At 39.9% G+C, this 27539-nt stretch overlaps 2 protein-coding genes across 5 annotated transcripts in view; both read left to right on the top strand.

Annotated features, from left to right (window-relative positions):
* Positions 1 to 430: 430 nt before the first annotated feature.
* Positions 431 to 23295, top strand: LOC129428046 (constitutive coactivator of PPAR-gamma-like protein 1). 3 transcript variants are annotated; one of them, XM_055184910.2, is made up of 17 exons: positions 438 to 1303; positions 3038 to 3284; positions 3560 to 3642; positions 6460 to 6588; positions 6785 to 6875; positions 9834 to 9913; positions 12083 to 12339; positions 12723 to 12807; positions 12921 to 13142; positions 13234 to 13405; positions 15982 to 16231; positions 16428 to 16542; positions 17456 to 17665; positions 18781 to 18970; positions 20093 to 20234; positions 20468 to 20564; positions 21425 to 23295. In XM_055184910.2, exons 1-17 carry the CDS (start codon positions 830 to 832, stop codon positions 21731 to 21733), a joined length of 3153 nt encoding a protein of 1050 aa, XP_055040885.1. In that variant the 5' UTR covers positions 438 to 829; the 3' UTR covers positions 21734 to 23295. The 3 variants fall into 3 exon arrangements, with proteins under 3 accessions (XP_055040887.1, XP_055040886.1, XP_055040885.1); XM_055184912.2 differs by lacking the exons at positions 16428 to 16542; positions 17456 to 17665; positions 20093 to 20234; positions 20468 to 20564; positions 21425 to 23295 and having other exon boundaries at positions 431 to 1303; positions 18781 to 18924; XM_055184911.2 differs by lacking the exons at positions 16428 to 16542; positions 18781 to 18970; positions 20093 to 20234; positions 20468 to 20564; positions 21425 to 23295 and having other exon boundaries at positions 431 to 1303; positions 17456 to 17651.
* Positions 23296 to 23922: 627 nt separating this feature from the next.
* Positions 23923 to 27539, top strand: part of phf2 (PHD finger protein 2) — a 39310-nt gene continuing 35693 nt past the window's right edge. The window contains exon 1 of one of the 2 annotated variants that reach the window (XM_055184907.2): positions 23923 to 24543. In XM_055184907.2, coding sequence (XP_055040882.2) covers positions 24446 to 24543 — 98 coding nt within the window. In that variant the 5' untranslated portion in view covers positions 23923 to 24445. The remainder of the gene's footprint in view (positions 24544 to 27539) is intronic. The other variant, XM_055184909.2, reaches the window with a different exon arrangement.

Below are 27539 nucleotides of genomic sequence, written 5' to 3'. Positions count from 1 at the left end.
AACAATTAACTTAGCAAAAGGTTGTGATTGAATCAGGCATATTAAATATTTTATGTAGAAACGTTAATATTTAATAACATTAAATTATGTAATTTACCATGAATTGTTTCACATATATGTTTCATGCAATGAATGTTTATGCCGCCTTCAAACATCTATTTTGAATGCAGAAAATCTTATAACAAGAACAATTATGCATAAACTAACGTTAACTAATTATTCTTAGTTAATCGTAATTTGTTCTAATATGATTATGAATCGCGAATGTAATGCTCGGTTAACTTAAATAAACCAGGCTTGATGACGTATGCAGCCGGCATATGCGACCTCCGTAGGCTGCAGCCTTCGGATTGAGAAGCGGCCTTGATTTTATACATCCTCCGAATTCTCGTAAAAGAAGGTCGCAATCGAAGGTCGCATTTGGAGTGTCCTACTTGCTTTTCTGAAATGAGGCAGCCTTCGAATGCGACCTCCGGACATGCAACAGTTTTCCAGTCGCGCCCACTGAACTCCAGACTCCGCCTCCTTCTGCGTGACTGTACGTGCCCTGCGTCGCCGCGCGGCGCTCCTCTCTTTCCCTCATCCAGACCACAGACATGGCTCCGTAAGGGTGCACATGGCGGCCAGCAGCCATGAACCAAAAACCAACTCACCAAAAACTACAGATGCACCTCCGATCTGATTGATTTCCGATTTTCAACTTCCACATCCGTCGCAATCCGGTTTTCAGTATCCGGGAGAGGCTGCCGCCGTCTCTGTCAAATTTCCTCCAGACAATTTCACGCAAAACCCGTAAAAAAATCAGATATCACACTCAAAGGCAACAGTCATGGGTGTGCAAGGTTTCCAGGAATACATTGAAAAGCATTGCCCCAACGCCGTGGTGCCCGTGGAGCTCCAGAAGCTCGCCCGGGGCAGTCTGGTCGGCGGCGGCCGGCAGAGACCCCCTCAAACTCCGCTCCGGCTGCTGGTGGACGCCGAAAACTGCTTGCACCGACTCTACGGCGGCTTTTACACCGACTGGGTGAGCGGCGGCCAGTGGAACCACATGCTCGGGTACCTCGCCGCTCTTGCCAAAGCGTGTTTCAACGGCAACATCGAGCTGCTCGTCTGCTTCAATGGCGCCCTGGAGAAAGGCCGACTTCACGAGTGGGTCAAGCGACAGGTGAACGAGAGGCAGACCGCACAGCAGATCGTCAGCCACGTCCAAAACAAGGGCACCCCGCCGCCCAAGGTCTGGTTCCTGCCTCCGGTGTGCATGGCCCACTGCATCCGCCTGGCACTCCTCAGGTTTCGCATCGGGGTGAGTGTAACAGATTCTGGTGGTTGTTGTTGTTGTTGCCATCTGCCCAGTTAGCTTAGCGGAACCAGATCCAGAGGAGGTGGCCAGGTTGTGGACCAGCGAATCTCATCCTTTTTAACTTAAACTCCTCAGCATTGCTCACAACAATATTTGCAAGACCGCAAACTTTACTTCCAATTTGTACACTATAAAACGATACCCACACAAAATATTATATACAGGAAAAGTACTTACTGTAATAAACTGTTGTACTATAATAAAGTATACTATAGTATTGTTTTGCAACTATGGTAAATGCATAAACACTGCAGTATAACTAGTGTTTACTAAGTAAGATTCAAAAAACACTAAAGTGTCTAGAAAGTTTTACCACAGTTTACTATAAAATAATATAGGATCGGCCCTGGTTGAGAAACACTGTCCTGCAATGCTTTCGTGATCAAACTAGGATGTCAGAGTTTAAAATGAATATAATATGAAGACCTGCCCCTGGTATTCATGTTGAGATAAATTATGTATACAAACATTATGACCAAGGTCAGCAGACACATTGTTGAACGATACTTGAGTTATTCTGCATAGACAGTGTGTTTGTGAATTAGTTATGAACCTCCCAGTGTCTTTTAATGTAGTATTAGTATTAGTGAGCATGATGTTAAAAGTCACATGTGCATGCTTTTGTTATTCTGCAGAGGCGTTTTATCCTACAAACATTACAACTGTCAGCAACCTTTAGCCAACTTGGACTGGAACCAGTTTGGCATGCTGGTGGTGTCTGGCCGGAGATTTGACTTCACTGTACTGGTTGGACTACAGTGAAGTAACAAATCCATCTGGTTGTTACTGTAATGTGTAAATATACGCAGGTGCTTAAAAGCAAATGCATAATCATTTACATCTTCATAGCATTTAATATTTTATACAACAGCTCTAAAATATTACAGTTATATTTTATAAACTATACAATTGTGCAGTGATTTAGTTGCAAAAGGTCCTAATGTTCATTCATTTTAACCTCCTGTTATTCAAAAACAGATGTTGTCATGCCATATTGCACACCTCCCCGAATACAAAAATTTTTTTATTTATGAAGGCAAAAATAGGCTGTGCTGGCAAAAATGAACTCCCACCTCTTCTTTTCTTTGATTGGATGTTGCGTGTGTTCACGTGACACAGGAATTGTAAGCACTGCGCTGTGATTGGCTGCCTGCTCTAATGCATCACTTCTGCTGAGATTTCCAGTCACACACAGGCTGTGACCAAGTTTGTGGGCCCTGTTCTGTAAAAAGTGCTGAGTGTTTTGAGACACATGACTTTTGAGAACTGCTTTTGTATTTTAATTTATTATTGAAGGCTTATTTTTTAAACATCTATTCTAAGATTTGTGTTATTATTTGTGGAGGAATGAAAAATAAGACTAATATTCAGTACTTAAAACAAGTCATGTCAGTAATTGTTTTAATGAATAAATGCATAAGTTTGGTTTTCGTGTTTAGCCAATTTCAAATTAACTTCACTTTAAAAGAAAGAATAAGCATAAATGCTGCTGGCATGTTCTGTTTAGTTAATGCCTATAAAAAAGACAGAATTTGACAGTGAAATGTTTCCCAGGAGAGATATTTTGCACCTTTTCATGGAAATCCCCAAATAAGAACACTGGTATATTCACGCCAACCAATGTAAATTTGTTTTTGATCTTCTAATGAGCCTTTCTTTATTTGCCTCCCGTCTCAGGTTGTCCAGACCATTGAGGATCATCACCAGGAAGTAATTGCCTTATTCAGAGAAAATGGCTTCCATGGTTTGGTCGCCTATGATTCTGACTACGCCCTGTGCAACATCCCATACTACTTCAGCGCTCACGCTCTGAAACTCAGCCGTAATGGCAAAAGCTTGACCACCAGCCAATACCTGATGCACGAAGTTGCCAAGCAGCTTAATCTCAATCCAAACCGTTTTATCATTTTTGCTTCACTTTTAGGTAGGTTTTAAGATTTATTACAGTATTTTGAATGCAGTCACTGCCTTACCATAATATTGTGATATATTTGCCCATTGAGTATCTGAAAACTTTAATTTTTAAAAGATCTAGAATTTATTTATTAGTGCAGTATATAAAAATGATAAGATGTGATCAGTAACATTGCATTTGTTCAATATTACATTACCTGCAATAACATAATGTTCATATTCATGACCTGCGTGCACTTTACTACAATATTAAAAAACTAAATACTATTTAATATTATATTGAAGGTAATCACATACTGCCTGATGAAGACTTGGCTGCCTTTCACTGGAGTTTACTTGGTCCTGAGCATCCTTTAGCATCATTGAAGGTAATGATGACATCTACTCTAGTGTGTAAATGTAAACATTTAAATTTGGCCTTTGACTGATTTTTATAATTCTTTTAAAACCCAATTAAATGGGGTTTATGTGGTATCATTACTGTTTATAATGGTTTCCGCATTTAGAATAGATGTTTTTGAAGGCTGCAGAAATGATACTTCAATGAGATTTACTCAGTATCAAGCCATTTGTGACCAGTTTCCCTGACAACCAGATTGAAATGAGCTCTGGAAAATAACTTATCGGCATCATGCAAAATCACTCTTGACATAGTCCTCAATATGTACTGCTTTTGTCTTCAGTACTTTCTTCAATAGTCTTTAACTCTTGCTTAAGCAAATGCAGCCATCTGCGACTCTAAATGAGGAGGTTGAGCTGAAGAATGGCTTCGTGTGTGTAACCTCTTAATGTTGGTGATGCTTGGCAGATGGCGTTATTGATTTACTGTTTGAGCGAGAATAGGCTACAGAGAGTAAGCCACAGTGGTTTTACACTTTCAGAAAGCTATGCGTAATTTTCCATTTTTTGTCGTAGTAATTGTTCTGTCCTGAAATGACACCAGGAACTCTAACAGCCCTCATCTGAGTATATGCTTCAAGTCATCCGGGAGCATCAAATCTGTGTAAATTTATTAAATATTAAATGTGCTCTCGGTTTGTGACAACACAGAAAAATATGATATTAACCACCCAGGCAAATTTAAATTATTAAAAAACGGCAAATAAAATAAGTTATCGAAATCTCTGCTCTCAAACGCTGGGGGCGTGCCTGCTGTCTGTGCTGTAACCACACCCACTCACAGGAAAGCTGCCGTTTCTCTCAACTTTCAAATACAGCTACCATAGACATTATATACGTAGACGCCTCATGATGTGCTGGAACATAATCTAGCGTTGCCGCCATTTTGGTTGAGTCTCCTCACTCTACGCTAGCACCAGTCAATCGGAGTCAATGGAGAGCGAACAACTATGCCCGTATTTTGTGCAGTTTACGGTTGCAATAAGTAGCGCAGTATTGATTGCATGGGATTACCTTTCACCAGTAAGATTGAACAATAATTGTGGTTATTTTACCATTTATAATATTATGTCATCGTCGTAACTAACGTTAAACACGTAATCAAACCGTCTAAAATTTCGGTAAAAATTCAGGGAGTTATGATGATTGTAGTTGAGGATACTCCTCAGTAGAAATAAATGCAGGGGTGCGCATTGGGGACCCATCCAAGATGGCGGCCGCGCTGATATGTCAGCAACAATAGGCATTGTCAGTCTATGAGATGTCTACGTATATAATAGGTGTGTTCGACTTCATGCGGAGCTGCGCAGAAGACTGAGGCAGTGCATGCCGGTTAGTAATTTTGTCCGACTTGAGCTGGCGCTGAAGGCATGTGACTGATGGTTTTAAAGTACCGCGAAAGCGTTTCGAGAGTAGCTGGCTAGCTCGGCCAGCGCAGACTCTCCAGAGCGGCAGCACAGAGTTCTGATGACGACACAGCTCTTCGTGATTGGTCGACAACTATCACGTGGGTTTCATGTTTAATCCAATGTCAGTTCAACGAATAAACATTAAAAATTAATGTTCAGGAAAAACACTTTAATACGCAATATGTTATATTAATAATTAAATAAAATAAAAAGAAGCAAAATACCAAATTATATTGGTATTTTATTAAAGTAGGTTTGCTTCCTGTTATTTTTGGGCATACAGCAGGCATCTGGCTTGACGGCTCCGTCTTCAGCTCCTCCCTCGACTGCAAGCTGCAAACCTCGCTCATCAGTCTGCGCAGCGCCGCATGAACTCGAACACACCTTACGTCTATGTACAGCTGCAACCTGTATGGATGCTCGTGATTGTGTTAGGGGCGGCACCATGCTCGGTGGCTCCAGTGAGTCATTGAGCCACCATTTTAGCCCCGCCCAAATAATCCTGAACACGGAAATGTGGTAACTCCACAATTCAGTTCTACACAATTCACAGTTTTTGCAACATGCATGATTTCTAACAAAATGTGTTTAGAAACAATTCTATGAAATTAATTTACACTGACTTTAAAGAGCCATACGAGTGAAAGTCCTCTGTTGAAGATTAAAACTATTGGATCTGCCCAGAGTCACTCTGAATCTGCCATAACCAATCGCTAACGTGTGGTCGTGACGTATATCATGCACCAAAACTGGTCGGAAACAACAAGTAAGAATAATCAGACAAACAAAACTTCGTAAACCTGGTTCTTGCTCCGACTTTAACTTCTGTATATTCGGCAGTTTTGCAACAACGGACCGAATAGATTTTCTCACGTCTTTCTCGGCTGCCATTACTGAACTACAACTCAAACTGACGCACGACCTCAACGTCATCGTTCTTAGCCCCCCTATCTGTTCGCTGATTGGTCCTGCAGATTTTTGCAGGAGAAAACGAAACTCTACAGAGCAGTCCCAGACGTAGTACTGAAGGGAACGTAGCGCGTCGGAGGGCGGAGCCAGGCTACTGTATATAAACTCTCACTAACAAAGTAAGGTATATCCAGTATACACAGGTATTCAAACAAAGGATCTGTAATGTGTAAAGCATAAAGGCAAAGAGATATTATTTTAGGATAGGAGGGACTGCCCTTGGAAATGAATTGTATAATCGGTCTAAATGATGTACGGTTTGTTTCAAAGAATAAAAATATTTCTCGGTTATTGTGCCTTGAGCTGGATTGTGCTCAGTCAGATATGTACTCCTATGATGCCCATCACATTTAAAGCAGAAGAAGCTTTTGCTGGGGGTGTGATGGGTTTTGTTTTTTTCTGATGCAGGTTCGTGCTCACCAGCTTGTTCTTCCTCCCTGTGATGTCGTCATAAGGGCCGTCGCCGACTATGTACGCAATCTACAAGATGTCAATGACCTGGAGGCTATTGCTAAGGATATATTCAAGCACTCTCAGGTAACAACACGTTGTTGTAGCTCCTTTTTTGTATTTTTTTCTGTTATGGACCACAAATGATTTTTGACCTGCAGACCCCATTCTTATTCGCTTATTGTAAGCATCTAAAGCAAAATTCCTCTTCTGTTTAAACAACATATGGGTGAGATAACCGAAATTGTGTGTGTATATCCTAATTGTGTTGTCTTGTATTCAGTCCAGAACAGATGACAAACTTGTCCGTTTTAAAAAAGCAGTGGAGTATTATGCCACCGCGAGCAAGCCCCCCTACTTGCCATATTATTTAGGTAAGATTGTCAATTCTTCTGTTTTACGTCTGTGTTGTTTGATTTATACAGTTTGAATTCTTAAAGGAATAGTCTACTCATTTTCAATATTAAAATATGTTATTACCTTAACTAAGAACTGTTGAATCATACCCCTATCATCTGTGTGTGTGCACGTAAGCGCTGGAGCGCGTTGCGACGCTACGATAGCATTTAGCTTAGCCCCATTCATTCAATGGTACCATTTAGAGATAAAGTTAGAAGTGACCAAACACATCAACGTTTTTCCTATTTAAGACGAGTAGTTATACGAGCAAGTTTGGTGGTTCCAAAGTAAAACGTAGCGCTTTTTTAAGCGGATTTAAAAGAGGAACTATATTTTATGGCGTAATAGCACTTTTGGGAGTACTTCGACTCGGCGCAGTAACACCCTCCCTCTCCCATTATGAGAGTGAGAAGGGGAGCGGACTTTTCAGGCGAGTCGAAGTACTCCCAAAAGTGCTATTACGCCATAAAATATAGTTACTCTTTTAAATCCGCTTAGAAAAGCGCTATGTTTTATTTTGTACCACCAAACTTGCTCGTATAACTACTTGTCTTAAATAGGAAAAACGTTGATGTGTTTGGTCACTTCTAACTTTATCTCTAAATGGCAGCATTGAATGAATGGGGCTAAGCTAAATGCTATCGTAGCGTCGCAGCGCGCTCCAGCGCTTACGTGCACACACACAGATGATAGAGGGATGATTCAACAGTTCTTAGTTAAGGTAATAACATATTTTAATATTGAAAATGAGTAGACTATTCCTTTAAGGTATTCACATGACAATGATTGTACTAAAACCAGAAAAGTTTATCCTTAGCATTTTTTAGTTGTTAAAACGATCCCCGTTCACACTGATCCACAAAAACGACTAGAAACGCTGTATTGTACGTGCCTGGCCAGTAGTTAGCGATGTTACTTTGTGCACAGGCTCGTAGTGTTTTTTTATTGGATAAATACAATCAATCAAGACAGCAATGGTATTGAGCAGTTTTGTTTAGATAGATAATAAGGTTGATTTATTAATAATGGTGCTTTTCCATTGCATAGTACCCCACATTTGGTTTGGGTCGGGTCAGCTTACTTTTGGGGCTTTTCCACTGGGTGCAGTACGTAGTACCCAATACATTTTTAAGTACCACCTTGGTCGGGGTTCCAAGCGACCCGAGCTGATAACAATACATGACGCAAAAAACTGTAGATCACTGAATGGTCTGAGTGAGATAATCGTTACTACCAGCGTCATCGCTATAATGTAAAAATTGTGCACGTTCGCATATATGCTTAAATGCAACTTAAATGAGGCTCAGCAGAGCACGTCGACTAATGCCACGGGTGTTTGTACAGAAACTGTAATGTGAGACAGAGGTAGTGATAAACGTGATGTGCAAACATCTATTTGTGGTGGTAAATTTAAATTTTGTGGCGGACTGAGAAATAATTGAATGTATGGGAATGTACAACGACGCTCTCACTTGTATGATGTCACAGCAGTAGGCAGTTCAAATATAACGACACGCCTATAATCCCTCCCACTCCGAAGTGTTACTAAACTCGATGGAAAAGCTAACCAAGTCAAAGTGAGCTGACCCGACCTGACCCAAACCAAACCGTGGGGTACTATGCAATGGAAAAGCACCATTGGTGACCCTGGATTATAAAGTGGATTCCAAAATTTTCAAAAACTTGCACCACGAAACTTGTTTTCAAAAGTTTGCATTTTAAGGACCCCAAAAGCCACTGTCAGTGTAAACAAACTGCAAAATGCATAAAAAAGTTTTTGGTTAAAGGAAAACACCACCGTTTTTCAATATTTGACTATGTTCTTACCTCAACTTAGACGAATTAATACATACCTATCTTTTTTCAACACGTTTTTAACTTTGTACAGCGCCTCATGAATGTGTTAGCATTTAGCCTAGCCCCATTCATTCAGGATCCAAACAGGGATGAATTTAGAAGCCACCAAACACTTCCATGTTTTCCCTATTTAAAGACTGTTACATGAGTAGTTACACGAGTAAGTGTGGTGGCACAAAATAAAACTTTTGTTTGGAGCCATAGGAATGAATGGGGCGGCTAAATGCTAACACATTCAAGAAGCACTAAACAAAGATTAAAAGTGCATGCATTGAAAAAAGATAGGTATGTATTAATTCATCTAAGTTGAGGTAAGAACGTAGTAAAATATGGAAAAACAGTGGTGTTTTCCTTCAAAAACGTAATTTCGTAAACAACCCCTTATGGCATGGCAGGTCAATGCAATCCCTCACTTTGAGTTGGTGTTGTTTTCCTATCCCTGTTTGAAGCCAGGATTTAAAGACTCTGTGTGTGTGTCTCTCTCTCAACCGTCTCTCGGTCTCAGTCCTCACAGTAATGTGAGAAATTTTCCCACTTGCCTTAGGACGTTGTGTGCATGTTGGTATGGCCGTTGTGCCCTGTGCATACAAATAGGCTTCTTTAAAAAGGACTCTTGCATAGAGGGTGCTAGTCTGGAAAAACTCCTCCGCTCGCCTGAAAAGTTTCAACAGGTTCATTGAAGGGATGTCGAAAGAAGAATTATAAGCAAAAAGACCTATTTAGATTAAACAACATCCAATTTGTGAGAGCATGTGTGAGACATTTTTGTACAACAACCTTTCATTTCAGACAGGTTAACTTCTAAATGAGTTTAATGTTTAAAGGGTTTATTAAAAACACATACGTTGCATTTTATATTTCTGCGGTGCCTACACACATTTTAATGTTTCAAGGTCAGTTTCCATAGTGGGTGGATGTGTGGTATTGAGAAAACTAAAAGAAATCTTCAGTTGAGCGTCATTCTTTTTACTGCTAAAACAAAAATTATACATTTGTCGGAAATGAGTGCATTTATTATTTTATTTTTCACTGCATATATTAAATCAGACTGAACCTTTATGTTTCTGTGCCCACAGTCAGACCAAATCAGATGGGAGGGCCAACAGCACTACAGATGCTTAACATTCCACAGACCCCTCATCCAGGCAAACCTGGGGTGAGTATCATACCCAAGTCTGACCCATGCGGGTTCGGGTTTAAAAGTTTTATGTGTGCCTCAGACACGGGTCTAGTATAATATTAGCGAGATTGGGTCTCGGGAAATTTAAAATGAATGTATTTTTGATGAACGGACCAGAGAAGACCCAAACTATCTTGCGGGAGTGCGTCAAGTCCTTTCCAACGCCTCCTCTGTTTACCAAGACCGCTTGCGATATCGTGTGGCTGGCGGTAGGTAATTTTTGTTGAGCCAGACCTGTCAATCAATTTTGAATGCACATTTCAACGGTTACCTTGGTGTCTCTCTAGATAAAAAATGAATGGTGTGTCGTGTGTACTTAGTGATGGTTGTTTGTATGACAACATTTAGTTGAAGATGCATAGTATGGGTTTGTTGCAATAAGAAGTATTTTGTTAGAAGGAATGAATAAACTTTAAGTTAGAATTCCAGAATATCCAAATGGCCATAATTTTGCAATCCAATATCGCATTTCCTTTGGATAGCTCGACTTGCTCGGTTTGCTTTTCCATTAGTGTTTAGTGCTGCTTCAGAGTGGGTGGGGTTATAGACTTGCCGTTACAGTAGCGCCGCCTCTGCAGTGACATCATTGCAATAAAATAAAGGTAATACAAACAGACCTTCACGTCAAAAGCAATGGAGCATATAGATGCAATGGTGTTCTTGACTCTCGGGATGTGGATGTTTTTCACCACTAAAAGGGAATTGTGAACGTGTACAACAAAGCACAAATGACGACGTCACATGGTCTGCTCGGCGGTGCACGATGGTAAGCTAATCTTGCATGTAGCAATGACGCTGATAGCAACGATTCTCTCTGACCAATCAGTGATCTGCAGTGTTACACGTCACGTTTTAGTGTCAGTACAGCTTGTTTGGAACCTCAACTGAGGTGGTACTAAAAAGTATCAGGTACTAGAAACTGTACACAGTGTACTGTACCGGGCCGTACTAATTTAATGGAAAAGTGCTTGAGAGTCTGCATGTTTTTAATAATAGTTTATTTTTTATTATTATTTCAGTGTATGTATATTTAGTATTTTATTTGAAAAATAAATTTAACACTGGTGATTACTGGACTGCATTTATGCCACTTCTGTGCTGCTTTAAAGGAGTGGTTCAATGGTATTTCATGCATTCTGACTTATTAACCCTGTTTTAGAGTTGTTTCCTCATGCTAAACATAAGCAAAGTGTCAAAAAAGCAGTTAGGCGTGTGCACTTCTCTTGGTTCGTACAAGTTTCGGAAAGTTTTTTAGATTACGGGCCCAGTTGACGTTTTGGGTTTCTATACGTATCACTTATTTGTATGGGCAATTCCCCCGGAAAACCCCACCCACCCGTCAAACAGCGGGAGACGCTAGAACTTACAAACATCACATCACGAGACAGCTTTGTTTAATTTCAAAACTCAACATTGACATTAATGAAGAAGTGTGTTTTTAGATGTAAGTAGAAGAAAGTCAGCCTTATGGAAACAATGGATATAGTATCCGGCGTAGCAGCAGAGTTTTACGTGTGTGATGCGCTGGATTTCATTGAAAAGTCCCAACCGGGTCATGAGTTGCATGCGGTAAGTTAGACTTCTGTGTTATTTTGGAAATAGGCACGTAAGTTAAACAGTGCTGTATAGTGTTGCATGACTCGTACTTGCTCCTCCCGCGGTCGTAACTCTTCCTTCTGAATTTTTTCTTACGTTATTGGAAAGAATCGGTAAAGTTGATCTGTCATTTATTAATCTGATTAAAATGAATCTCTCCGGAGATATGAAGGATGTAATAGTACTCTATAGGTACTCCAGATTAACATCAGAAATGCAGAAACAGCTTGTGTTATGGGAGCTTTAAACATTTGTGTAAGCAAATTGCATTACGTTTTTTTTATTTTTTATTCGCCATGTCTGTTCCGGTGAGATCTGAAATAATCTAATTCTGCGACAGGGCAGTAAATGCAATAACAGCGTTTCGTATTTCCAAATATTTCTTCCTCAGATGTACTAATACAGTCCTTCAAGGCATCATTAGTAGGCCTGCATTGAATGCAGAATCATTACATTCCCAACGATTCCCATCTGTAATTATACTCCGGTCTGTTCTGAATGACTCAGCCACATTAGCCTGACAAACAGTATTTCTGTTTATTCCTCAAGGTCCCGCATTGCTTTTCTGGCCCTCCAATGGCTGAAGCCGCTCATGAATCGGACCCATCGGGTAAAGGGCTCCTGGATCAGAACAACTACAGCAACATTCCTCACGACGGGAAGCAGCACACGCCGCTGTACGAGAGGTTGTCCCCCATCAACCCGGCTCACGGCGGCGGCACCAACCACACAGATCCGGCCTTCTTCACCAACTCCTCCACCTCGTCCTCCTCAGAGAATGAGGAAAACACAGGCTCCACTGCCAAGTGAGTGACCGACAGCAAGGGAATGGATGTGGGATTGCTTTGTCATCTTTCAAAAATGGCTGTCTTTTTGTGATTGTCACTTAGTAGTACCAAATTATAAAATTAATTAAAATATAACAATTTTTTACTTTGGACACCAAATATCCCGCAAACACGTTGCATTATACCAAATACACAAAATAACGTTGTTTTTAGCAATGAAATAGGTGCACTTTAAGCCGATTTTAAGCAAAAGTATTTGATGAACGTATAATACGTGCTAAGAGCATTGGGTTCATATCATATCTCATTTTAAAGAAGGTGGCATTTAGAGGCTTTTGCATCTGAGCTCCTCATATATGTTTTGTAAATGTATTTCTTGTTCTTATGTTTGTCAACTTTAGTCATGTAAGTGACCATAAGGGATGGGACAAACAGAGAAATCAGATGGACAATATCCCAGAAGGAGACAATGAGGACCAAAACAAAGTAGGTGCAATTATTTGCTCTGTTTGTTACCGTTGCAGAATGTTTGAAAATGATTTGAAACTATTTTATATTTATGTCAATATTAATTAGATGAATTCATTGTATCTTTTCAGTCTGTTCCTTCTGTGACCTCCACTGTTAACCAAGGCCTAGAGGGCAAAGGTCACATAGGGGTCATTGCCCAGATTCCATCCCTTCTTTCAATGCCAACAAGAAACCACATGGATATTACAACTCCTCCATTACCAGTGGTGGCACCAGAGGTGCTGCGGGTTGCTGAGCACAGACACAAAAAGGGCCTCATGTACCCGTACATCTACCATGTTCTCACCAAGGTCAGCTTCTAACTACTTGCAAGTCTTGGGTTTAGAAATGACTTTTATAATGTAATGTTTAGTTGACACTGCTTATGGTTGTTTCCTGCAGGGTGAGATAAAGCTATCAGTCACCATTGAAGATGAAGCTAACAAAGACCTGCCCTCCGCGGTACAACTGTACCGGCCAATCCGTCAGTATGTTTACGGTGTTCTCTTCAGCCTCGCCGAGGCCAAAAAGAAAGCAGAGAGACTCGCCATGAGGAGGAATCGCCTTCCTGAATGTGAGCTACATTTGGATTTATTCATTTGACAGACACTTATTTATAAAGTGACTCAGTATGGAGTATGTGTTTCCCTGGGAATGCTCTTGGCATTGCTGGTGCCATGCTTTAACATCTAGATCTAAAACGGCACTTAGTAGGCCTTTTAAGCACACAATGAGAGCTAGCTTTGCAAACAAGAAGACAATTACTGTATTACAATCAATAATATGACATTGATCTGATATTGAAATATGTAATGCAATGTAATGTCTGTTCATTCTCAGTCTTTCAGTGCTATTTGCAGTATCAGCTCAGATTGGTATAACAAAGCAACGCAATATCATTATGTAGGTTTTTCTTTAATTTGTTTAAATTTCTATTATTTAAAATGGGGTAAGAATTGCTTATTGGTTTCTAATATCTCTTAATATCTAAATTCTCCTAAGGGTCTGTTAAGTGAGACTGAAATGAATGATTCAGAAAGTGTACTTGAGTTTCGACATTAGCTTGTTATTCCAGGCTGTAATTACACTAATTTGCATAATATGAGAACTTACATTGGTTATAGCTAACAGTGGCTCAGTGGAATTCAAGATCTGAAAAGGGTTAAAATCCCAATGATTCATAGGTTAATTGATTCATAAATGATGAAGTACACAGTACTTGTAAGTTGGGACTTGATATATTTCAAATACTTTTTGGCTTGATATCAGATGTTGTGATGTGATTCACAATAGACTTGGTTGGTATAGTTTAAGGCTTAGAAAGCTTTAGAAATACAGACATAAAGAACTGACAGACGGATAGATGGACAGACCAGACGGATAGATGGACAGACCAGACGGATAGATGGACAGACCAGACGGATAGATGGACAGACCAGACGGATAGATGGACAGACCAGACGGATAGATGGACAGACCAGGCGGATAGATGGACAGACCAGACGGTTAGATGGACAGACCAGACGGATAGATGGACACAGACAGAAGGATAGATGGACACAGACAGAAGGATAGATGGACACAGACAGAAGGATAGATGGACCAGACAGATAGATAAATGGAGAGACCAGACGGATAGATAAATGGACAGACCAGACAGATAGATAAATGGACAGACCAGACGGATAGATAGATGGACAGACCAGACGGATAGATAGATGGACAGACCAGACGGATAGATAGATGGACAGACCAGACGGATAGATGGACAGACCAGACGGATAGATGGACACAGACAGAAGGATAGATGGGCACAGACAGAAGGATAGATGGACACAGACAGAAGGATAGATGGACACAGACAGAAGGATAGATGGACACAGACAGAAGGATAGATTGATGAAAAAACGGACACAGTCAAGACGGATAGTCGGACAGACAGACCAGAAAAACAGATGGACCGGCCAGTCGGACGGACTGATAGATGGATTGATAAACAGACAGAGAGACAGATCAAGACAGATGTATGGACAAACCAGACAGACGGATAGATAAATAGACAGAGAGACATATGGACCGGCCAGTCGGATAGACAAACTGGCGGCTCGGCGGACAGACGGATTGATAAACAGACAGAGAGACAGACCAGACAGATGGATGGACCGGCCAGTCGGATAGATGGACAGACCGATAGATGGACAGAACGATAGATGGACAGACGGACAGACCGATAGATGGACAGACCGATAGATGGACAGACCGATAGATGGACAGACCGATAGATGGACAGACGGACAGACCGATAGATGGACAGACCGATAGATGGACAGACCGATAGATGGACAGACGGACAGACCGATAGATTGACAGAAAGATAGATGGACAGACCAGACAGACAGATTGATAAACAGACAGAGAGATAGACCAGACGGATGGATGGACAGACCGAGAGACAGTCCAGACGGATGGATGGACAGACCGAGAGACAGTCCAGACGGATAGATGGACAGACAGACAGACCAGAAAAACAGGTGGACAGACAGACCAGAAAAACAGACAGACGAACAGACAGGAAGACAGACCAGCCGGATATATAGATAGACCAGACATATGGATTCATAAATAGACAGAAAGACAGATTGACAGACCAGTCGGATAAATGGACAGAGAGACCAGACAGATGGACAGACCAGAAAACTGATGGATGAACAGACAGACCAGACAGACGGATAGATAAATAGACAGACAGAGAGACAGACCAGATGGACAGACAGTTGGATAGATGGAGACAGATCACAGGAACAGATGAATAGACAGAGAGACAGACCGGATGGATAGTTGGACAGACAGACATACAGGCCAGACAGACAGATTGATAAACAGACAGACAAGACAGGAAGAGTGTCCAGACGGATAGATGGAGACAGACCACAGGAACAGATGAATAGACAGAGAGACAGATCGGATGGAAAAAAGGACAGACAGACATACAGGCCAGACAGACAGATAGATGAATAGACAGAGAGACAGACCAGACAGATGATGGATATATAAATAAATAATTAATTTAGCTGAGAGTTTGATCTAAAGTGACTTAGAATAAAGAATTTTACATTTTGCAATTAAAAGTTTTGTTTTCTGCCACTGTAGATCCAACAGTGATAATAAAAGAATGGGCTGCTTTCAAAGGCAAATCTCCACACACTCCTGAACTAGTGGAGGCTCTTCCATTTCGAGAGTGGACCTGTCCCAACCTGAAGAAACTCTGGCTGGGCAAGGCGGTGGAGGACAAGAACCGACGGATGAGGGCTTTCCTGGCCTGCATGAGGTCAGACACTCCAGCTATGCTGAACCCTGCCAATGTTCCCACACCACTCATGGTGCTGTGCTGCGTGCTACGGTGAGCATCTTAACACACACACAAATACATCAGTTTTAATATCTTGGCATGACAGTGGCCTTATGACTTCAACTTTGTAGGATACCGTGTTAAGTACTATCCCTCAAATTACAAATGGCTTCCACCATTACAAACGGGACTTCCGAAATCAGCTCTTGTATATTTATAATATTTCACTCCTTTTGTTTTGCCTCAGGTTTATGTTACAGTGGCCAGGAGTAAGAATTTTGCGTCGTAACGAACTTGACGCTTTCCTAGCTCAAGCACTTTCTCCTAAACTTTATGAGCCTGACCAGCTGCAGGACCTCAAGGTGACCTGTGTGGAGACTGTTGGATGAGAAGTGTCTGGAAAACACTCAGAAATCCACATTAAACTCCTATTCACCACCAGGCTAACGTGACTAAATGGCACAAATATGCAGATTTGGTGTGAATAGGACTTCATGTTCTTTCTTTCACAAGAACTCGATTCCATATAATGAAAGTGAATGCGGACTGGGACAGTCAAGCACCATAAAAACAAAGTAAGCAAGACTTGGAGAAAACCTTGCTTTATAGCTCTCCAAAGTCCAGTATGGTGCCAGATTTGACAAATGTTCAAAATTTTGTCATTTTGAAGCTTGACAGTTCCAGTCCCATTTCATTATGTGGGAAAGCGCGTCCAGGAAATGCTAAAATAATGTCTTAAAAAAGTAAAGTAAAAAAAGAAGGAAGTGTTTTCTTCCTTTGAGGGTTTTCCAAGGCACTTCTGATTTTGTAAGAAAGTTTGCCAGGCTGATTGGCTTTAATGCTTTGCAAAAGCATGTTTACGCTTAGTAGTCGGCTTTGCAGGAAAATGTGTAGCTTACTTATTGTGTAGATGGTTTACAAAGCTTTATTGTTATGCTTCTTACAGCTCAATTCAGTCTATCAGGCTGTGTGAGCTCATAACTGCATTTTGCACGTGAACCATCCACACTAGCCGTGCTGTGTCGTGGCTGTACCTGTACCGTATATGTCTGTGTCGGCTCTGCTTTTTGCTTTGCTGTTGCAAATGCTGGCTGTTTGTGAATTGGCTGGAATGGTTTTGTGCATTAGTCTACATGTTTGAATAGATTGGATTTTGTTCATGCTTGCTTTGGGTGCGGGGGGCGGCGCTTGGCATCTGCTGGTAGTTTAACATGTAGCTGCTTATTTAACCCTAAGAGCTTTGTTTGATACTTTCGCTGCATCTGTCGCCTCCAGATTGACAACCTGGATCCACGTGGCGTTCAGCTGGCTGCTCTTTTTATGAGCGGCGTGGATATGGCACTGTTTGCCAATGATGTATGCGGGCAGCCCATTCCCTGGGAGCACTGCTGTCCATGGATGTATTTTGATGGCAAGCTGCTACAGAGTAAACTCATCCAGGCCAACAGGGAAAAAGCCCCGCTCATTGACCTCTGCGATGGTCAGGTACAATCAGAACAGCCACAACTTTATATACAGTACACATAAAGGGTTAAACCCCATACAAACCAGAATAATATTGTGAGGAATCAAACTTTCTTTGGGGATAAAATGGTTTAATGTACTATAAAAAGTATTGTAACATTTAAAGGGATAGTTCACCCAAAAATGAATATAATGTCATTAATGACTCGACCTCGTGTCGTTTCAGGCTCGTAGGGCCTCCGTTCGTCTTCGGAGCACAGTTTGGGATGTTTTGTGTTTGGTCCGAGAGCTTGTTCACCCTTCATTGAGAATCTGTGTGCGGTGTGCTGTCCATGTCCAGGAGGGTAGTGGAGGCATCATCGGGGTTGTCCATGTGGCATCAGTGTGTCAGTTAGAATGCGCAAGACTAAAGTCACGTTACTGCAGTGACGCGGATGACGTGTTATGTAGATATGATTGCAAAGTTGTTGTTTTTTTCAAACTTACAGCGTATGTCTCCCTCAATCTGTAAACGAAGCCCGGGTGCACAAAAAAACCAGCTGGGGCGCACCAGATAACACGTCAGTCGCGTCACTGCAGTCACGTGACTTTAGTCTCGTACATGTGCTTTACAACAGACGCGGAAGAGAAGATGATGCTGAATAAAGTCGTAATTTTTGTTATTTTTGTACCAAAATGTATTTTTAATGCTTCAACACATTCTAACTGACCCACTGATGTCACACGGACGACTTTGATGATGTTTTTATTACCTTTCTGGACATGGACGGTATACCGTACGTAGGCTTTCATTAATGGGTCAACAAGCTCTCTGACTAAATATAAAACATCTTAAACTGTGTTCCGAAGATAAACGGAGGTCTTCCGAGTTTGGAACGACATAAGGGTGAGTCATTAATGACACATTTTTTGGGTGAACTATCCCTTTAAATTTAAACCTCTGCAGTCCTTTTATTACCATTTATTTCCAACCATACTCGGACAAAGCTTCCTGTAATTTATTGCTCTGCACAACGTATACTGTAACATTTGCTTAATAGTTAATAATTAATATTCTTCTAAGTGTAAGTTGTGATCCAGCTAATGGAGTGATAAGATAAGCAGCTTTTGTGTTTTTTTATTACCTTTGTTCTCAGACCGAGCTAGTTGCCAAGGTGGAGAAGATGCGTCAGAGTATCCTGGAGGGTCTGAACTTGTCTCGACCACCCCAGCCCCTTACGTTTCCACCTCCTCCTCCACATACAATGCCTTTCTACCCTCCTAACGGCACTTTCTACCCCCCACCACCTCTTCCCCCAATGCACGGTCGAGGCAGGGGGATGCCTGGTAAGAATAATGACCGGTTCAGACTACAAGACTACAGCCGCTGCATCGCTTAACGACTAATAATCAAACGGAAGTATCATAGCAACCAAAGCGCTTAGCTGAAAATACGCTGGCAAGCGGCCATAGTTGGCATCTGCCTGGCATTTTTAGCCACGTTTAAACGCTTTTGTGTACACGCCCCCTTAGATAAGAAACCTGTTAGACTACACACTGCTGCACTTTCTATAAACACTTGCTGTTTATGATGTCAGCAAGAAGGCGGAACTAACAACTGACTTGCGTAAACAAGAGGGTATATCAGCATAATGAATGAAATGTTAGCTTAATGCTAATTCTGGTACTTACCGGGTTACTGAAGTGCATTCGCTACTATTTGGATGTATTTATCTTTTTCCTTATTCTTGTTTGTTTAACAGTTTTATTGGGAAATAATTTAGTACTTTGTATAACTTGTAAAAGTAACATGTTTAAGATTAGCTAATATTAACTCTTTCCCTGCCAGCGTTTTTTTTAAAAGTAGCCCGCTAGCATTTTTCATGATTTTCACAAAAAGTTTAATGCCTTAAAGTAAATTTTCTTCTTAAAATATATAGACATACAATATATCAAATGAAAGAACAGGCCCTCTGCTTTCAAAAAAGTTTCATCCCACCTTCAGTGGCACAAAGGGAGTTTCTGCACGAGAGCGCCCTCTGGCTTTGAGATGTTCCGGGATTTCACCGTAATTCATTAAATTATTCATTGAAAAAATTTGCGCGATTAATCGTTAAAGCCCTAATAAATATAGTTCCTTTGTGCGCCTTCATTCCCATCAAGTTCCTCCAGCCTATTAGCATTAAAGGCGGAGTCCACGATGTTTGAAAGCCAGTGTTGATATTTGAAATCACCTAAACAAACACGCCCCTACCCCAATAGAATCTGGACCTTCTGTTGATAGACCCGCCCCACACATACCGCAACCCGGCAAGGATGTCGGTTAGTAGACACGCTCCTTACTGCTGATTGCCTATAAGTGTGTTTTGGTAGTCGGCCTGTCTCCTTTTCCAAAGCGTTTTTCAAACATCGTGGACTCCGCCTTTAAAGTCATGAAGTTAATTTTGTTTTGTTGTTGTGCATTTAAAGTAGGATTACAAGCCATCACCTCGCAGGGTGGTAAGCTTGAGATTGCAGGAACAGTGGTGGGTCAGTGGGCTGGCAGCCGTCGTGGAAGAGGAAGAGCCTCTTTTCCCATACAGGTTGTGTCTGTTGGTGGACCAAACAGAGGGTACGCTTTAAAAAAAAAATTCACTTTTCAGTTGAATTATTTTTACATGTACACCCTCCAATTATTATACATTTCATTCTGTTCTTTGTCTATTAATTGTCCAATAATATAAATGAATGAATATATTTCCTAATTGATGTTTTTGGCTATGTTTTGGCTCTACTCCACTTTTTGTCTGTTACAGATACATCTGTATTGTTTTTTTATTTAAATATATTTGTTTGCTTTTACAGTCGTCCAAGAGGTGTGATTTCCACTCCTATTATAAGGACCTTTGGTCGTGGAATCAAATACCACCCTAGAGGTTTTAAGAGTCCAGGATCATACCAGGTAAATTATATATATATATATATATATATATATATATATATATATATATATATATATATATATATATATATATATATATATAATATATATATAATATATATATATATATATATATATATATATATATATATATATATATATATATATATATATAATATATATATATATATATATATATATATATATATATATATATATATATATATATATATATATACTTTTTTTTTCTTATAAATATTAACAATAAATATTAACTCCAGTCATGACATGTACTCATTCTGGGATTTGTAATTGGATTATTCATATGCTTCAAATTTTAGTGTACTAAAAATTATTTTTATGATGCTATTAAAGGGCACATATCATGAAAATCTGACTTTTTTTCATGTTTAAGTGCTACAATCGGGTCCCCAGTGGTTTTATCAACCTAGAAAATGTGAAAAAGATCAACCCAGTAACTTCGTTTTGGTAAACCATTCTTTGCATGAACAAATAGTTAATTGACATTTGGCTCCCCTTGTGATGTCAGAAGGGGATTATACCACCCCTTAATCTGCACTATCCAATCACGGCACTCCCATTTAGTGCAGAGATCAACTCATTTGCATTTTAAAAGACACCCCCAAAAATGGCACATTTTTGCTTACACCTAAAAATGGCAATTTTAACATGCTATAATAAATTATCTGTGGTCTATTTTGAGCTAGAACTTCACATGCGTTTCCTGGGGACACCAAAGATTTATTTTACATTTAAAAAAAGTCTTGTGAAATGTCCCCTTTAATATTTTAGCTAGTAGGTTTGTTTAGAGTTATGTATTCGCTGATGTAATAAAATATTTTTTAACTGAATTTTAACAGAGCAGGCCTCCATATGCTGCCTCAACCAACGACATGAATAAAGACAAAAAGAAACCCAAGCTGGCGGCCATAACAGCACATCTGACCTCAGAAGGGTCCGTGGCGGCAGAGAATGGCTTGGAGGATAAAGAGGCAAACCAGCTCGATGGGAACAAAGGGGAAAGCAGGGCTCCTAACCAACCTGAAAGTGCCTTTAGCAACGAATCTAAAATGTGCAATACAAATCCTCATTTAAATGCACTAAACGAAGACAGTGAGACCCACAGAGATGAAGCTCTAGGTGCTGCTGTCTTAAAAACAGAAGAGTAAAACTATTTTTATAGAGAGGGTGGAGGTTGATGGAAGATTGATGGAAGGTTAAAGGATAGGGAAAATATGGAAGGATCGAAGGCCTACAGTCGGTGTACGTTTTTCCTCTCCGAAAGCTTTAGTGAGGACTTACACATTTTTGAAATCTCTTTATGATATCAGCAGGTTAAAACCACAAGTAATGAATTAAAACAGACATGTGCACGAGTCGTATAGAGAATTTAACCAGTTTAATGTTAAAAGACAATGTTCTCCCTCGTCGCTGATATAATGGGTTTCAAACTGGTTACATGAAATTATTTTACCTTCTCTATGAAACTACAGAAACAGTAATACTGATTTTTATTTGCCAGTCTTTTAGTTTAGTACGTTGCGATTCAAGTACCAGTAATTGGCACCATATATATATATTTGCCATTGTAATTGCGTTTGTGTTGTCACAGTAAATGCTTTATAATTGTTGAGAACGTAAGACTCGCAACTGAAAAAACAAGAACACATTTCTCACGTGTCACCACTGTGAGTTTACGCGTGTTTTAAATGTGCAGTTGTTTGGACGTTAAGTAACTAGTATTTAATACCGCATCTTAAGTTTGGATGATTTCAATACGTCATACAATAGAGATATAGGTAATATGTTGAGAAATGGTTAGAAAAATCTCAGAAATGATCTATTAAAAACCACAGATGTCTCTTTCCGTGTTAGAAAATGCCATGCATCAGTGATCAAAGATCAGCGTGTTTTTTTTTTTAATCAAATGTAGAACATTAGTACAGCTGTCGCAGCTGTCTGCATGGCTCACTATAAAAAACAAACAAACAAAAAAAAAACCCAAGGTGTGTAGTTATAATGCATGTCGTTCTATTTCTTCCTTCATCACAAATACTGTGCCCATCTGCAAAATTTAAAAAGGCTGATAATCGGTCCTATTGATTAGCTGTAGTGTTAACTGTTAGTAACTGATTTGCTCTAACCATAAGTAATTTTTTGTGAGTTATTGACCTCTGTTGTATTTACTCAGAAACATAATCTAGCCAAACTTTAAATATTGTTAATCCTGGAGTATTCATCACTGTATACGTTATTGTTCTCTGTTGCTGTTTTCCGCATTCATACCAGCAAACCATCCATGTATGAAAAAATAGCTTTGATCTGAAATTCTCCCCCCGTTTCTTAGCTCAGAACAAGTTTGCGAAACATTCGACCCACCCATTTGAGAGTTTAGCTTAAGCGAATAAACTTGTAACCGTTTTGATGTTTTCTTCAGTGAAATGATTGTACGTCTAAACAAGAATCATTTACTTCTCCATTTAATCCTCCTGATGCTTTTCATTGCACATTAGTGATCAGAAATATGGTGTATTCCCCTCAGCCCCCTGCCGCAAGTCTAAGTAGGTTACCTTGATGTAAGTTGATCGGAGTTTCTTCCTAACTCACGGGTGGTACAAGAATGAACTACTGTTGGGTTTGAGTGACTGTTGATGGATTGTGGTGTGATGTATTTGAAAGAATTGAATGCAACTTACAATGCTTAATAAAAGTCTTTATTCTTTTAGAATAATCCTGCTTTCTGTATTTGTTTTTTATGAATGATTGGTGATTTTTATGTTTGTACTGCAAAATGGACATGCTTTGGCACATTTTAATGTAGTGTATAGGCCAATCTTTGCAACAAAAAGTTGGTGGTCTCAGCCCCCTGCTGGAGAATGAACTAGCTGGATTTTAGTTTCTAGCAATGTTAAAAGCAACATATAAGCATAACAAGCAAATGTGAGCCTCCTGTGAAAACTCAGCTAGTTTTTTTTGTGATTACTGTTTTTTTGAATACATAAAATCATCACATTCTGTAAAAATATAACATTCCTATATTTAATATTAACTCCGTAAGGTCATGTCAAAGATTTACATTACAGTGAAATCAAACTTTGATGCTTCAAATCTTATAATTAGACTTAAGCTGCAGACAGGGTCACGTATTATTCTGCTTTTAAAATCTTGAACAATGTAAAAAAATTAAAACCTATCTAGACCTAGTTATTGTTTTATATTTGATTTCAGTTGTATTTATTAACTCTGTTATAATTCTTTTTTTTTTAACGAAAACATTTTTGCAGCTGTGCACATTCATTATAATTAATCGCTTTGCTCGCTTGCTTTATTTAGCATGAAGCAATGTAGTACTTGGAGTTATTTAAAATAAGCACTTTCTTAAATTTTATCCCAGCCCATTCTCAAGATCTTATCCTAATCCAAACAAGTTTGCCATAACTAAACGGGTGTCATAGGCTCTCGCGGCAACAGACTCGGTTGTCTGGAGATCTGGCGGTGGAATCTCTTTCTCTCGTCCCGGGAAACCCTGAGAAGCAGTCGCAGCGGTTAACGGAGCTCCATTCATCTGGACCGATGCGATTTTTCTCGTCTTGTAAACTGACGTAACAACATTACGATGAAAGGATACATTTTCTTGCTTTATGAAAGCCTCGACGACCGTGTAGTCACCAGGGGGCACGCACGCGTTTAACGCAGCGCGGGAAACGCTGTACGATTGTACGCTTTCAAACGGACGGAACGGGTTCGGATGCATGTCGATGACTCGATGTTCAGCGGAACTAGCAGCAGCAGCAGCATTCATATCGCTATAGTTTTGTGTTGCGGGAGGGTTGCTGCTGCCCCCATCCATCTCTCCGGCTGTTGTTGTGAATTGATCTAACATGGCGACTGCACCCGTGTATTGCATCTGCAGATTACCTTACGACGTAAATCAGTTTATGATCGAATGCGACGCCTGCAAAGACTGGTTTCACGGCAGGTAAGGATTTTATTTCGTTTAAGCATTTAAGCGTAACGTTTGGTTTGAATGCTTTTATTTAGGTGCACATTCGCGGCGGCTACGTTTTATATTGAGCGAGGGCCGCTTGGAGAAGAAGGCGGAGTTATATTTAGCTGGGCTCGGTTGACACATTTTTGCGAACGGGACAAAAATATTTTGTTGATCGTAAAGCCATTTCGACGTTTTCGCCGCGATCTCGGGTCGATCCGCGTTGCGTGCGCGCTTCGGCGGAGTCTCGGACTGCTACGTTGATGTTGTCGTAGTAGTGAGCCGCGGGTGTCTGCGAGCGTTACATGTCTTTCCTCTGTACATTTCCCCAAAATATACGTCTTCTGTTTGATATATGTGTTATCAGTGCTTCAACTGTGTCTGAAATATTGTCATTGGCTTTTTGGCAGACGCATGTGTGTGTATTTATATACGTTGTGTGCTGATGAATAATCGGCTGCATATGAGGCAGACATTGCAGATTCAGAGCTGTCCTATCTGTACATTTTGAATGTGTATGACATATGTGCGTTGTCATATACGGTATATGTCATGAGCAGTGCATATAACTTCAGATTGGGTCGTTGTGTGTTGCCGTAGAGTTGATTTGAACCATCACTGACAGCGGCGTGTAGTCACAGCAAATTAGTTTAGTCCGATGTGTTAATGGTAGTCGATCAGTGATCTGTTTATTATAATTGTAGGTTTCTGCTCAGATTTACTCAGTTTGTTCTCAGAACAAAATCGAAACTGTTGTATGTATAACATTTACAGTACGCAAATGTAAACAAAGAACAAGCGTTCCGGTCCGCTGACTGATATATTTACCCGCGTTTAATTTTAACCCTTTAATGATTCGTGTTAAAATTCAAATGTTCTTTAGTAAAGATCTTTAGGTATGATAAATTAATCAATGAATTGTAATAATATGAAAAGAGTGACAGTTGATATAACGCACAATGCGTCTTAAAAAATCCCATTGTCTGATTCCATTGTTGTTGCCAGATAAAAAAGTTAACATATATAAATTAAATTGTTCTAAAGTGTATAAGTAAAAGTTTTAGTTGATACTTGTGTTTGGTTCTGCTGATGTTTGCGCTGACTGACGCAGGATTTACCGCCCTCTGTGATTTTAAACCTGTGTGACCTCTGTAGAGAGGGTAGGGCCAGGGTGGGTGTTCCTGTGAGGTCAGATGAAGGAGCAAAACACTACTGTCATATACAGCTTAATTACGCAATAATAATAATAATAACAGTGTAATTACAATATAATAATATTTAAAAACTACATCAACCTATATAAATTCATGTGAATGTAATCTAAAGTTTAATATTATTATTATTATTATTTATTTGTTTATTAAGCTGCTTCAGACACAGTACTCTAGCTAAAATAATATTTTTAGTTTTACATTTAAATTATAAAAACAGATGCTTTTATCCAAAGCGACTTCCAGTGCATTCAAGTTGTACACATTTTATCAGTATGTTTCCTAAAAAAACAAACCCACAAACTTTTGCGCTGCTTTGTTAGTTAAGCCCGATTTATAGTTGTGCATAATTTCTATGCCGTAGCTACAGCGTAGGCTATCCGTAGCCCGTGCGTAGCCTGACATGCACTTCGCAAAAATTTTAACAGCTCGTAAGATCTACGCGGACCGCAAGCGCTCTGATTGGTCCCCTCCCGTCAGGTAAAAAAACTGCGTCATAAGTATTTCCGTTTGTGACGGTGAAAACAAAGATGAGCCAAGTTGAGGAGTGATTTAACTCAAACTGCAACAAAAGTCGCTGTTCATTTACTTCCATCATTGCTGGTCTTCTCAAAACATACACAACAAGTTGCTGTTTCTTCTTCGATTGTGGGTTAACTTGTCAAGCTTCTTCTTCATTGATGGTCGCGCTGCTACTGTAGTTACACGCGTGGATACTGCCTACCAGCGGTCTGCGCGTGTGTTTGCATGTTGACGGGGACGACGCAAAAGTATAAATGAAAACCGACGCGGAACCTACGCCATCGCGGCTACGCCGTAGGACCTACCCACAACTATAACGAGCCCTTTACTCTTCAAACTGCGCATTTAAAAATTGCAAATACATGTAAATTTCTTGAAAACAACTAATATATCGCAAAAAGTTTTTATGTCTGCATAGGTTGGTTTTTCAGGCAAAATTTAGTAATTTGCATAATTGGAAAATTGCAATGGAAGTAGGTCATGAAAGTCACATGATCATTCTTTAAAGATGCAAAATCGCGTACTATAATGTCCCAGAAATGCCTCTTACATGGCCTTCCCTTTTCTTTCCATAATGCCTGGAAAAGACGCCGACGTGTTCTCCGATTAAACATATGTACGTAACCAATGGCGGCCGGTGACTTCTCTTCCGAGGAGCGCAAATTCAAAATGTGTGTTCGAGTGTCATGTGTGTTGCTCGTCATTTCAAAATATGTGTTTGTTGCGTTATGTTCCTCATGGCTCTTGTCAAAATACGAGTCTGCTGCACATGCATCGAAAGGATTTATGATAAAAGAGACGCTCACGTTCACAAAATACTCGCAAGACACTCACTGAACCCTAAACTGTCATTACACATGAGATTAAGCGAGTATCTGGCAATCTCTATTATCATAAACCCTTTAGACACGTAAGTTTACATGATGTGGCAAACACACATTTTGAAATGATGAGCCACACATATAACGGGCTACTAACATGTTGTGTTGAGCTTTGCATCTTGCGCCCTAAAAAAAAGAAGTCATCACCGGCGGCCGCCACTGTAACTTACCAGGATTTTTGTCGCACAACATCGGTTAATAGAAACACTTTCATTTCAAAATAATATTTTTATTATTAATTATTTTTCATAAAAGTTTGGCACAAATCTGTAATGATAGACAAGCAAGGCTATTGACTTGTTACCCTCTTTTGACTTTTTTGTAGCTGGTCCTCCTTAGTAATACATTGATTTGTAAGATTGTAATGATCATT

Source organism: Misgurnus anguillicaudatus, chromosome 14 (genome assembly GCF_027580225.2).
Source record: "Misgurnus anguillicaudatus chromosome 14, ASM2758022v2, whole genome shotgun sequence".
In the NCBI taxonomy this organism is placed as follows: Eukaryota; Metazoa; Chordata; class Actinopteri; order Cypriniformes; family Cobitidae; genus Misgurnus; species Misgurnus anguillicaudatus.
The sequence above is the reverse complement of the archived record's forward strand: the minus strand, read 5'-3'. Positions and strand labels throughout refer to the sequence as shown.

Excerpts from the sequence above, each read along its gene's own strand:
- LOC129428046 (XM_055184910.2), top strand. The coding sequence starts at position 830 with ATGGGTGTGCAAGGTTTCCAGGAATACATTGAAAAGCATTGCCCCAAC. Across the intron at positions 3,285-3,559 it reads CATTTTTGCTTCACTTTTAG|GTAATCACATACTGCCTGAT; the intron begins GTAGGTTTTAAG and ends ATTATATTGAAG. Across the intron at positions 20,235-20,467 it reads GTTGGTGGACCAAACAGAGG|TCGTCCAAGAGGTGTGATTT; the intron begins GTACGCTTTAAA and ends TTGCTTTTACAG.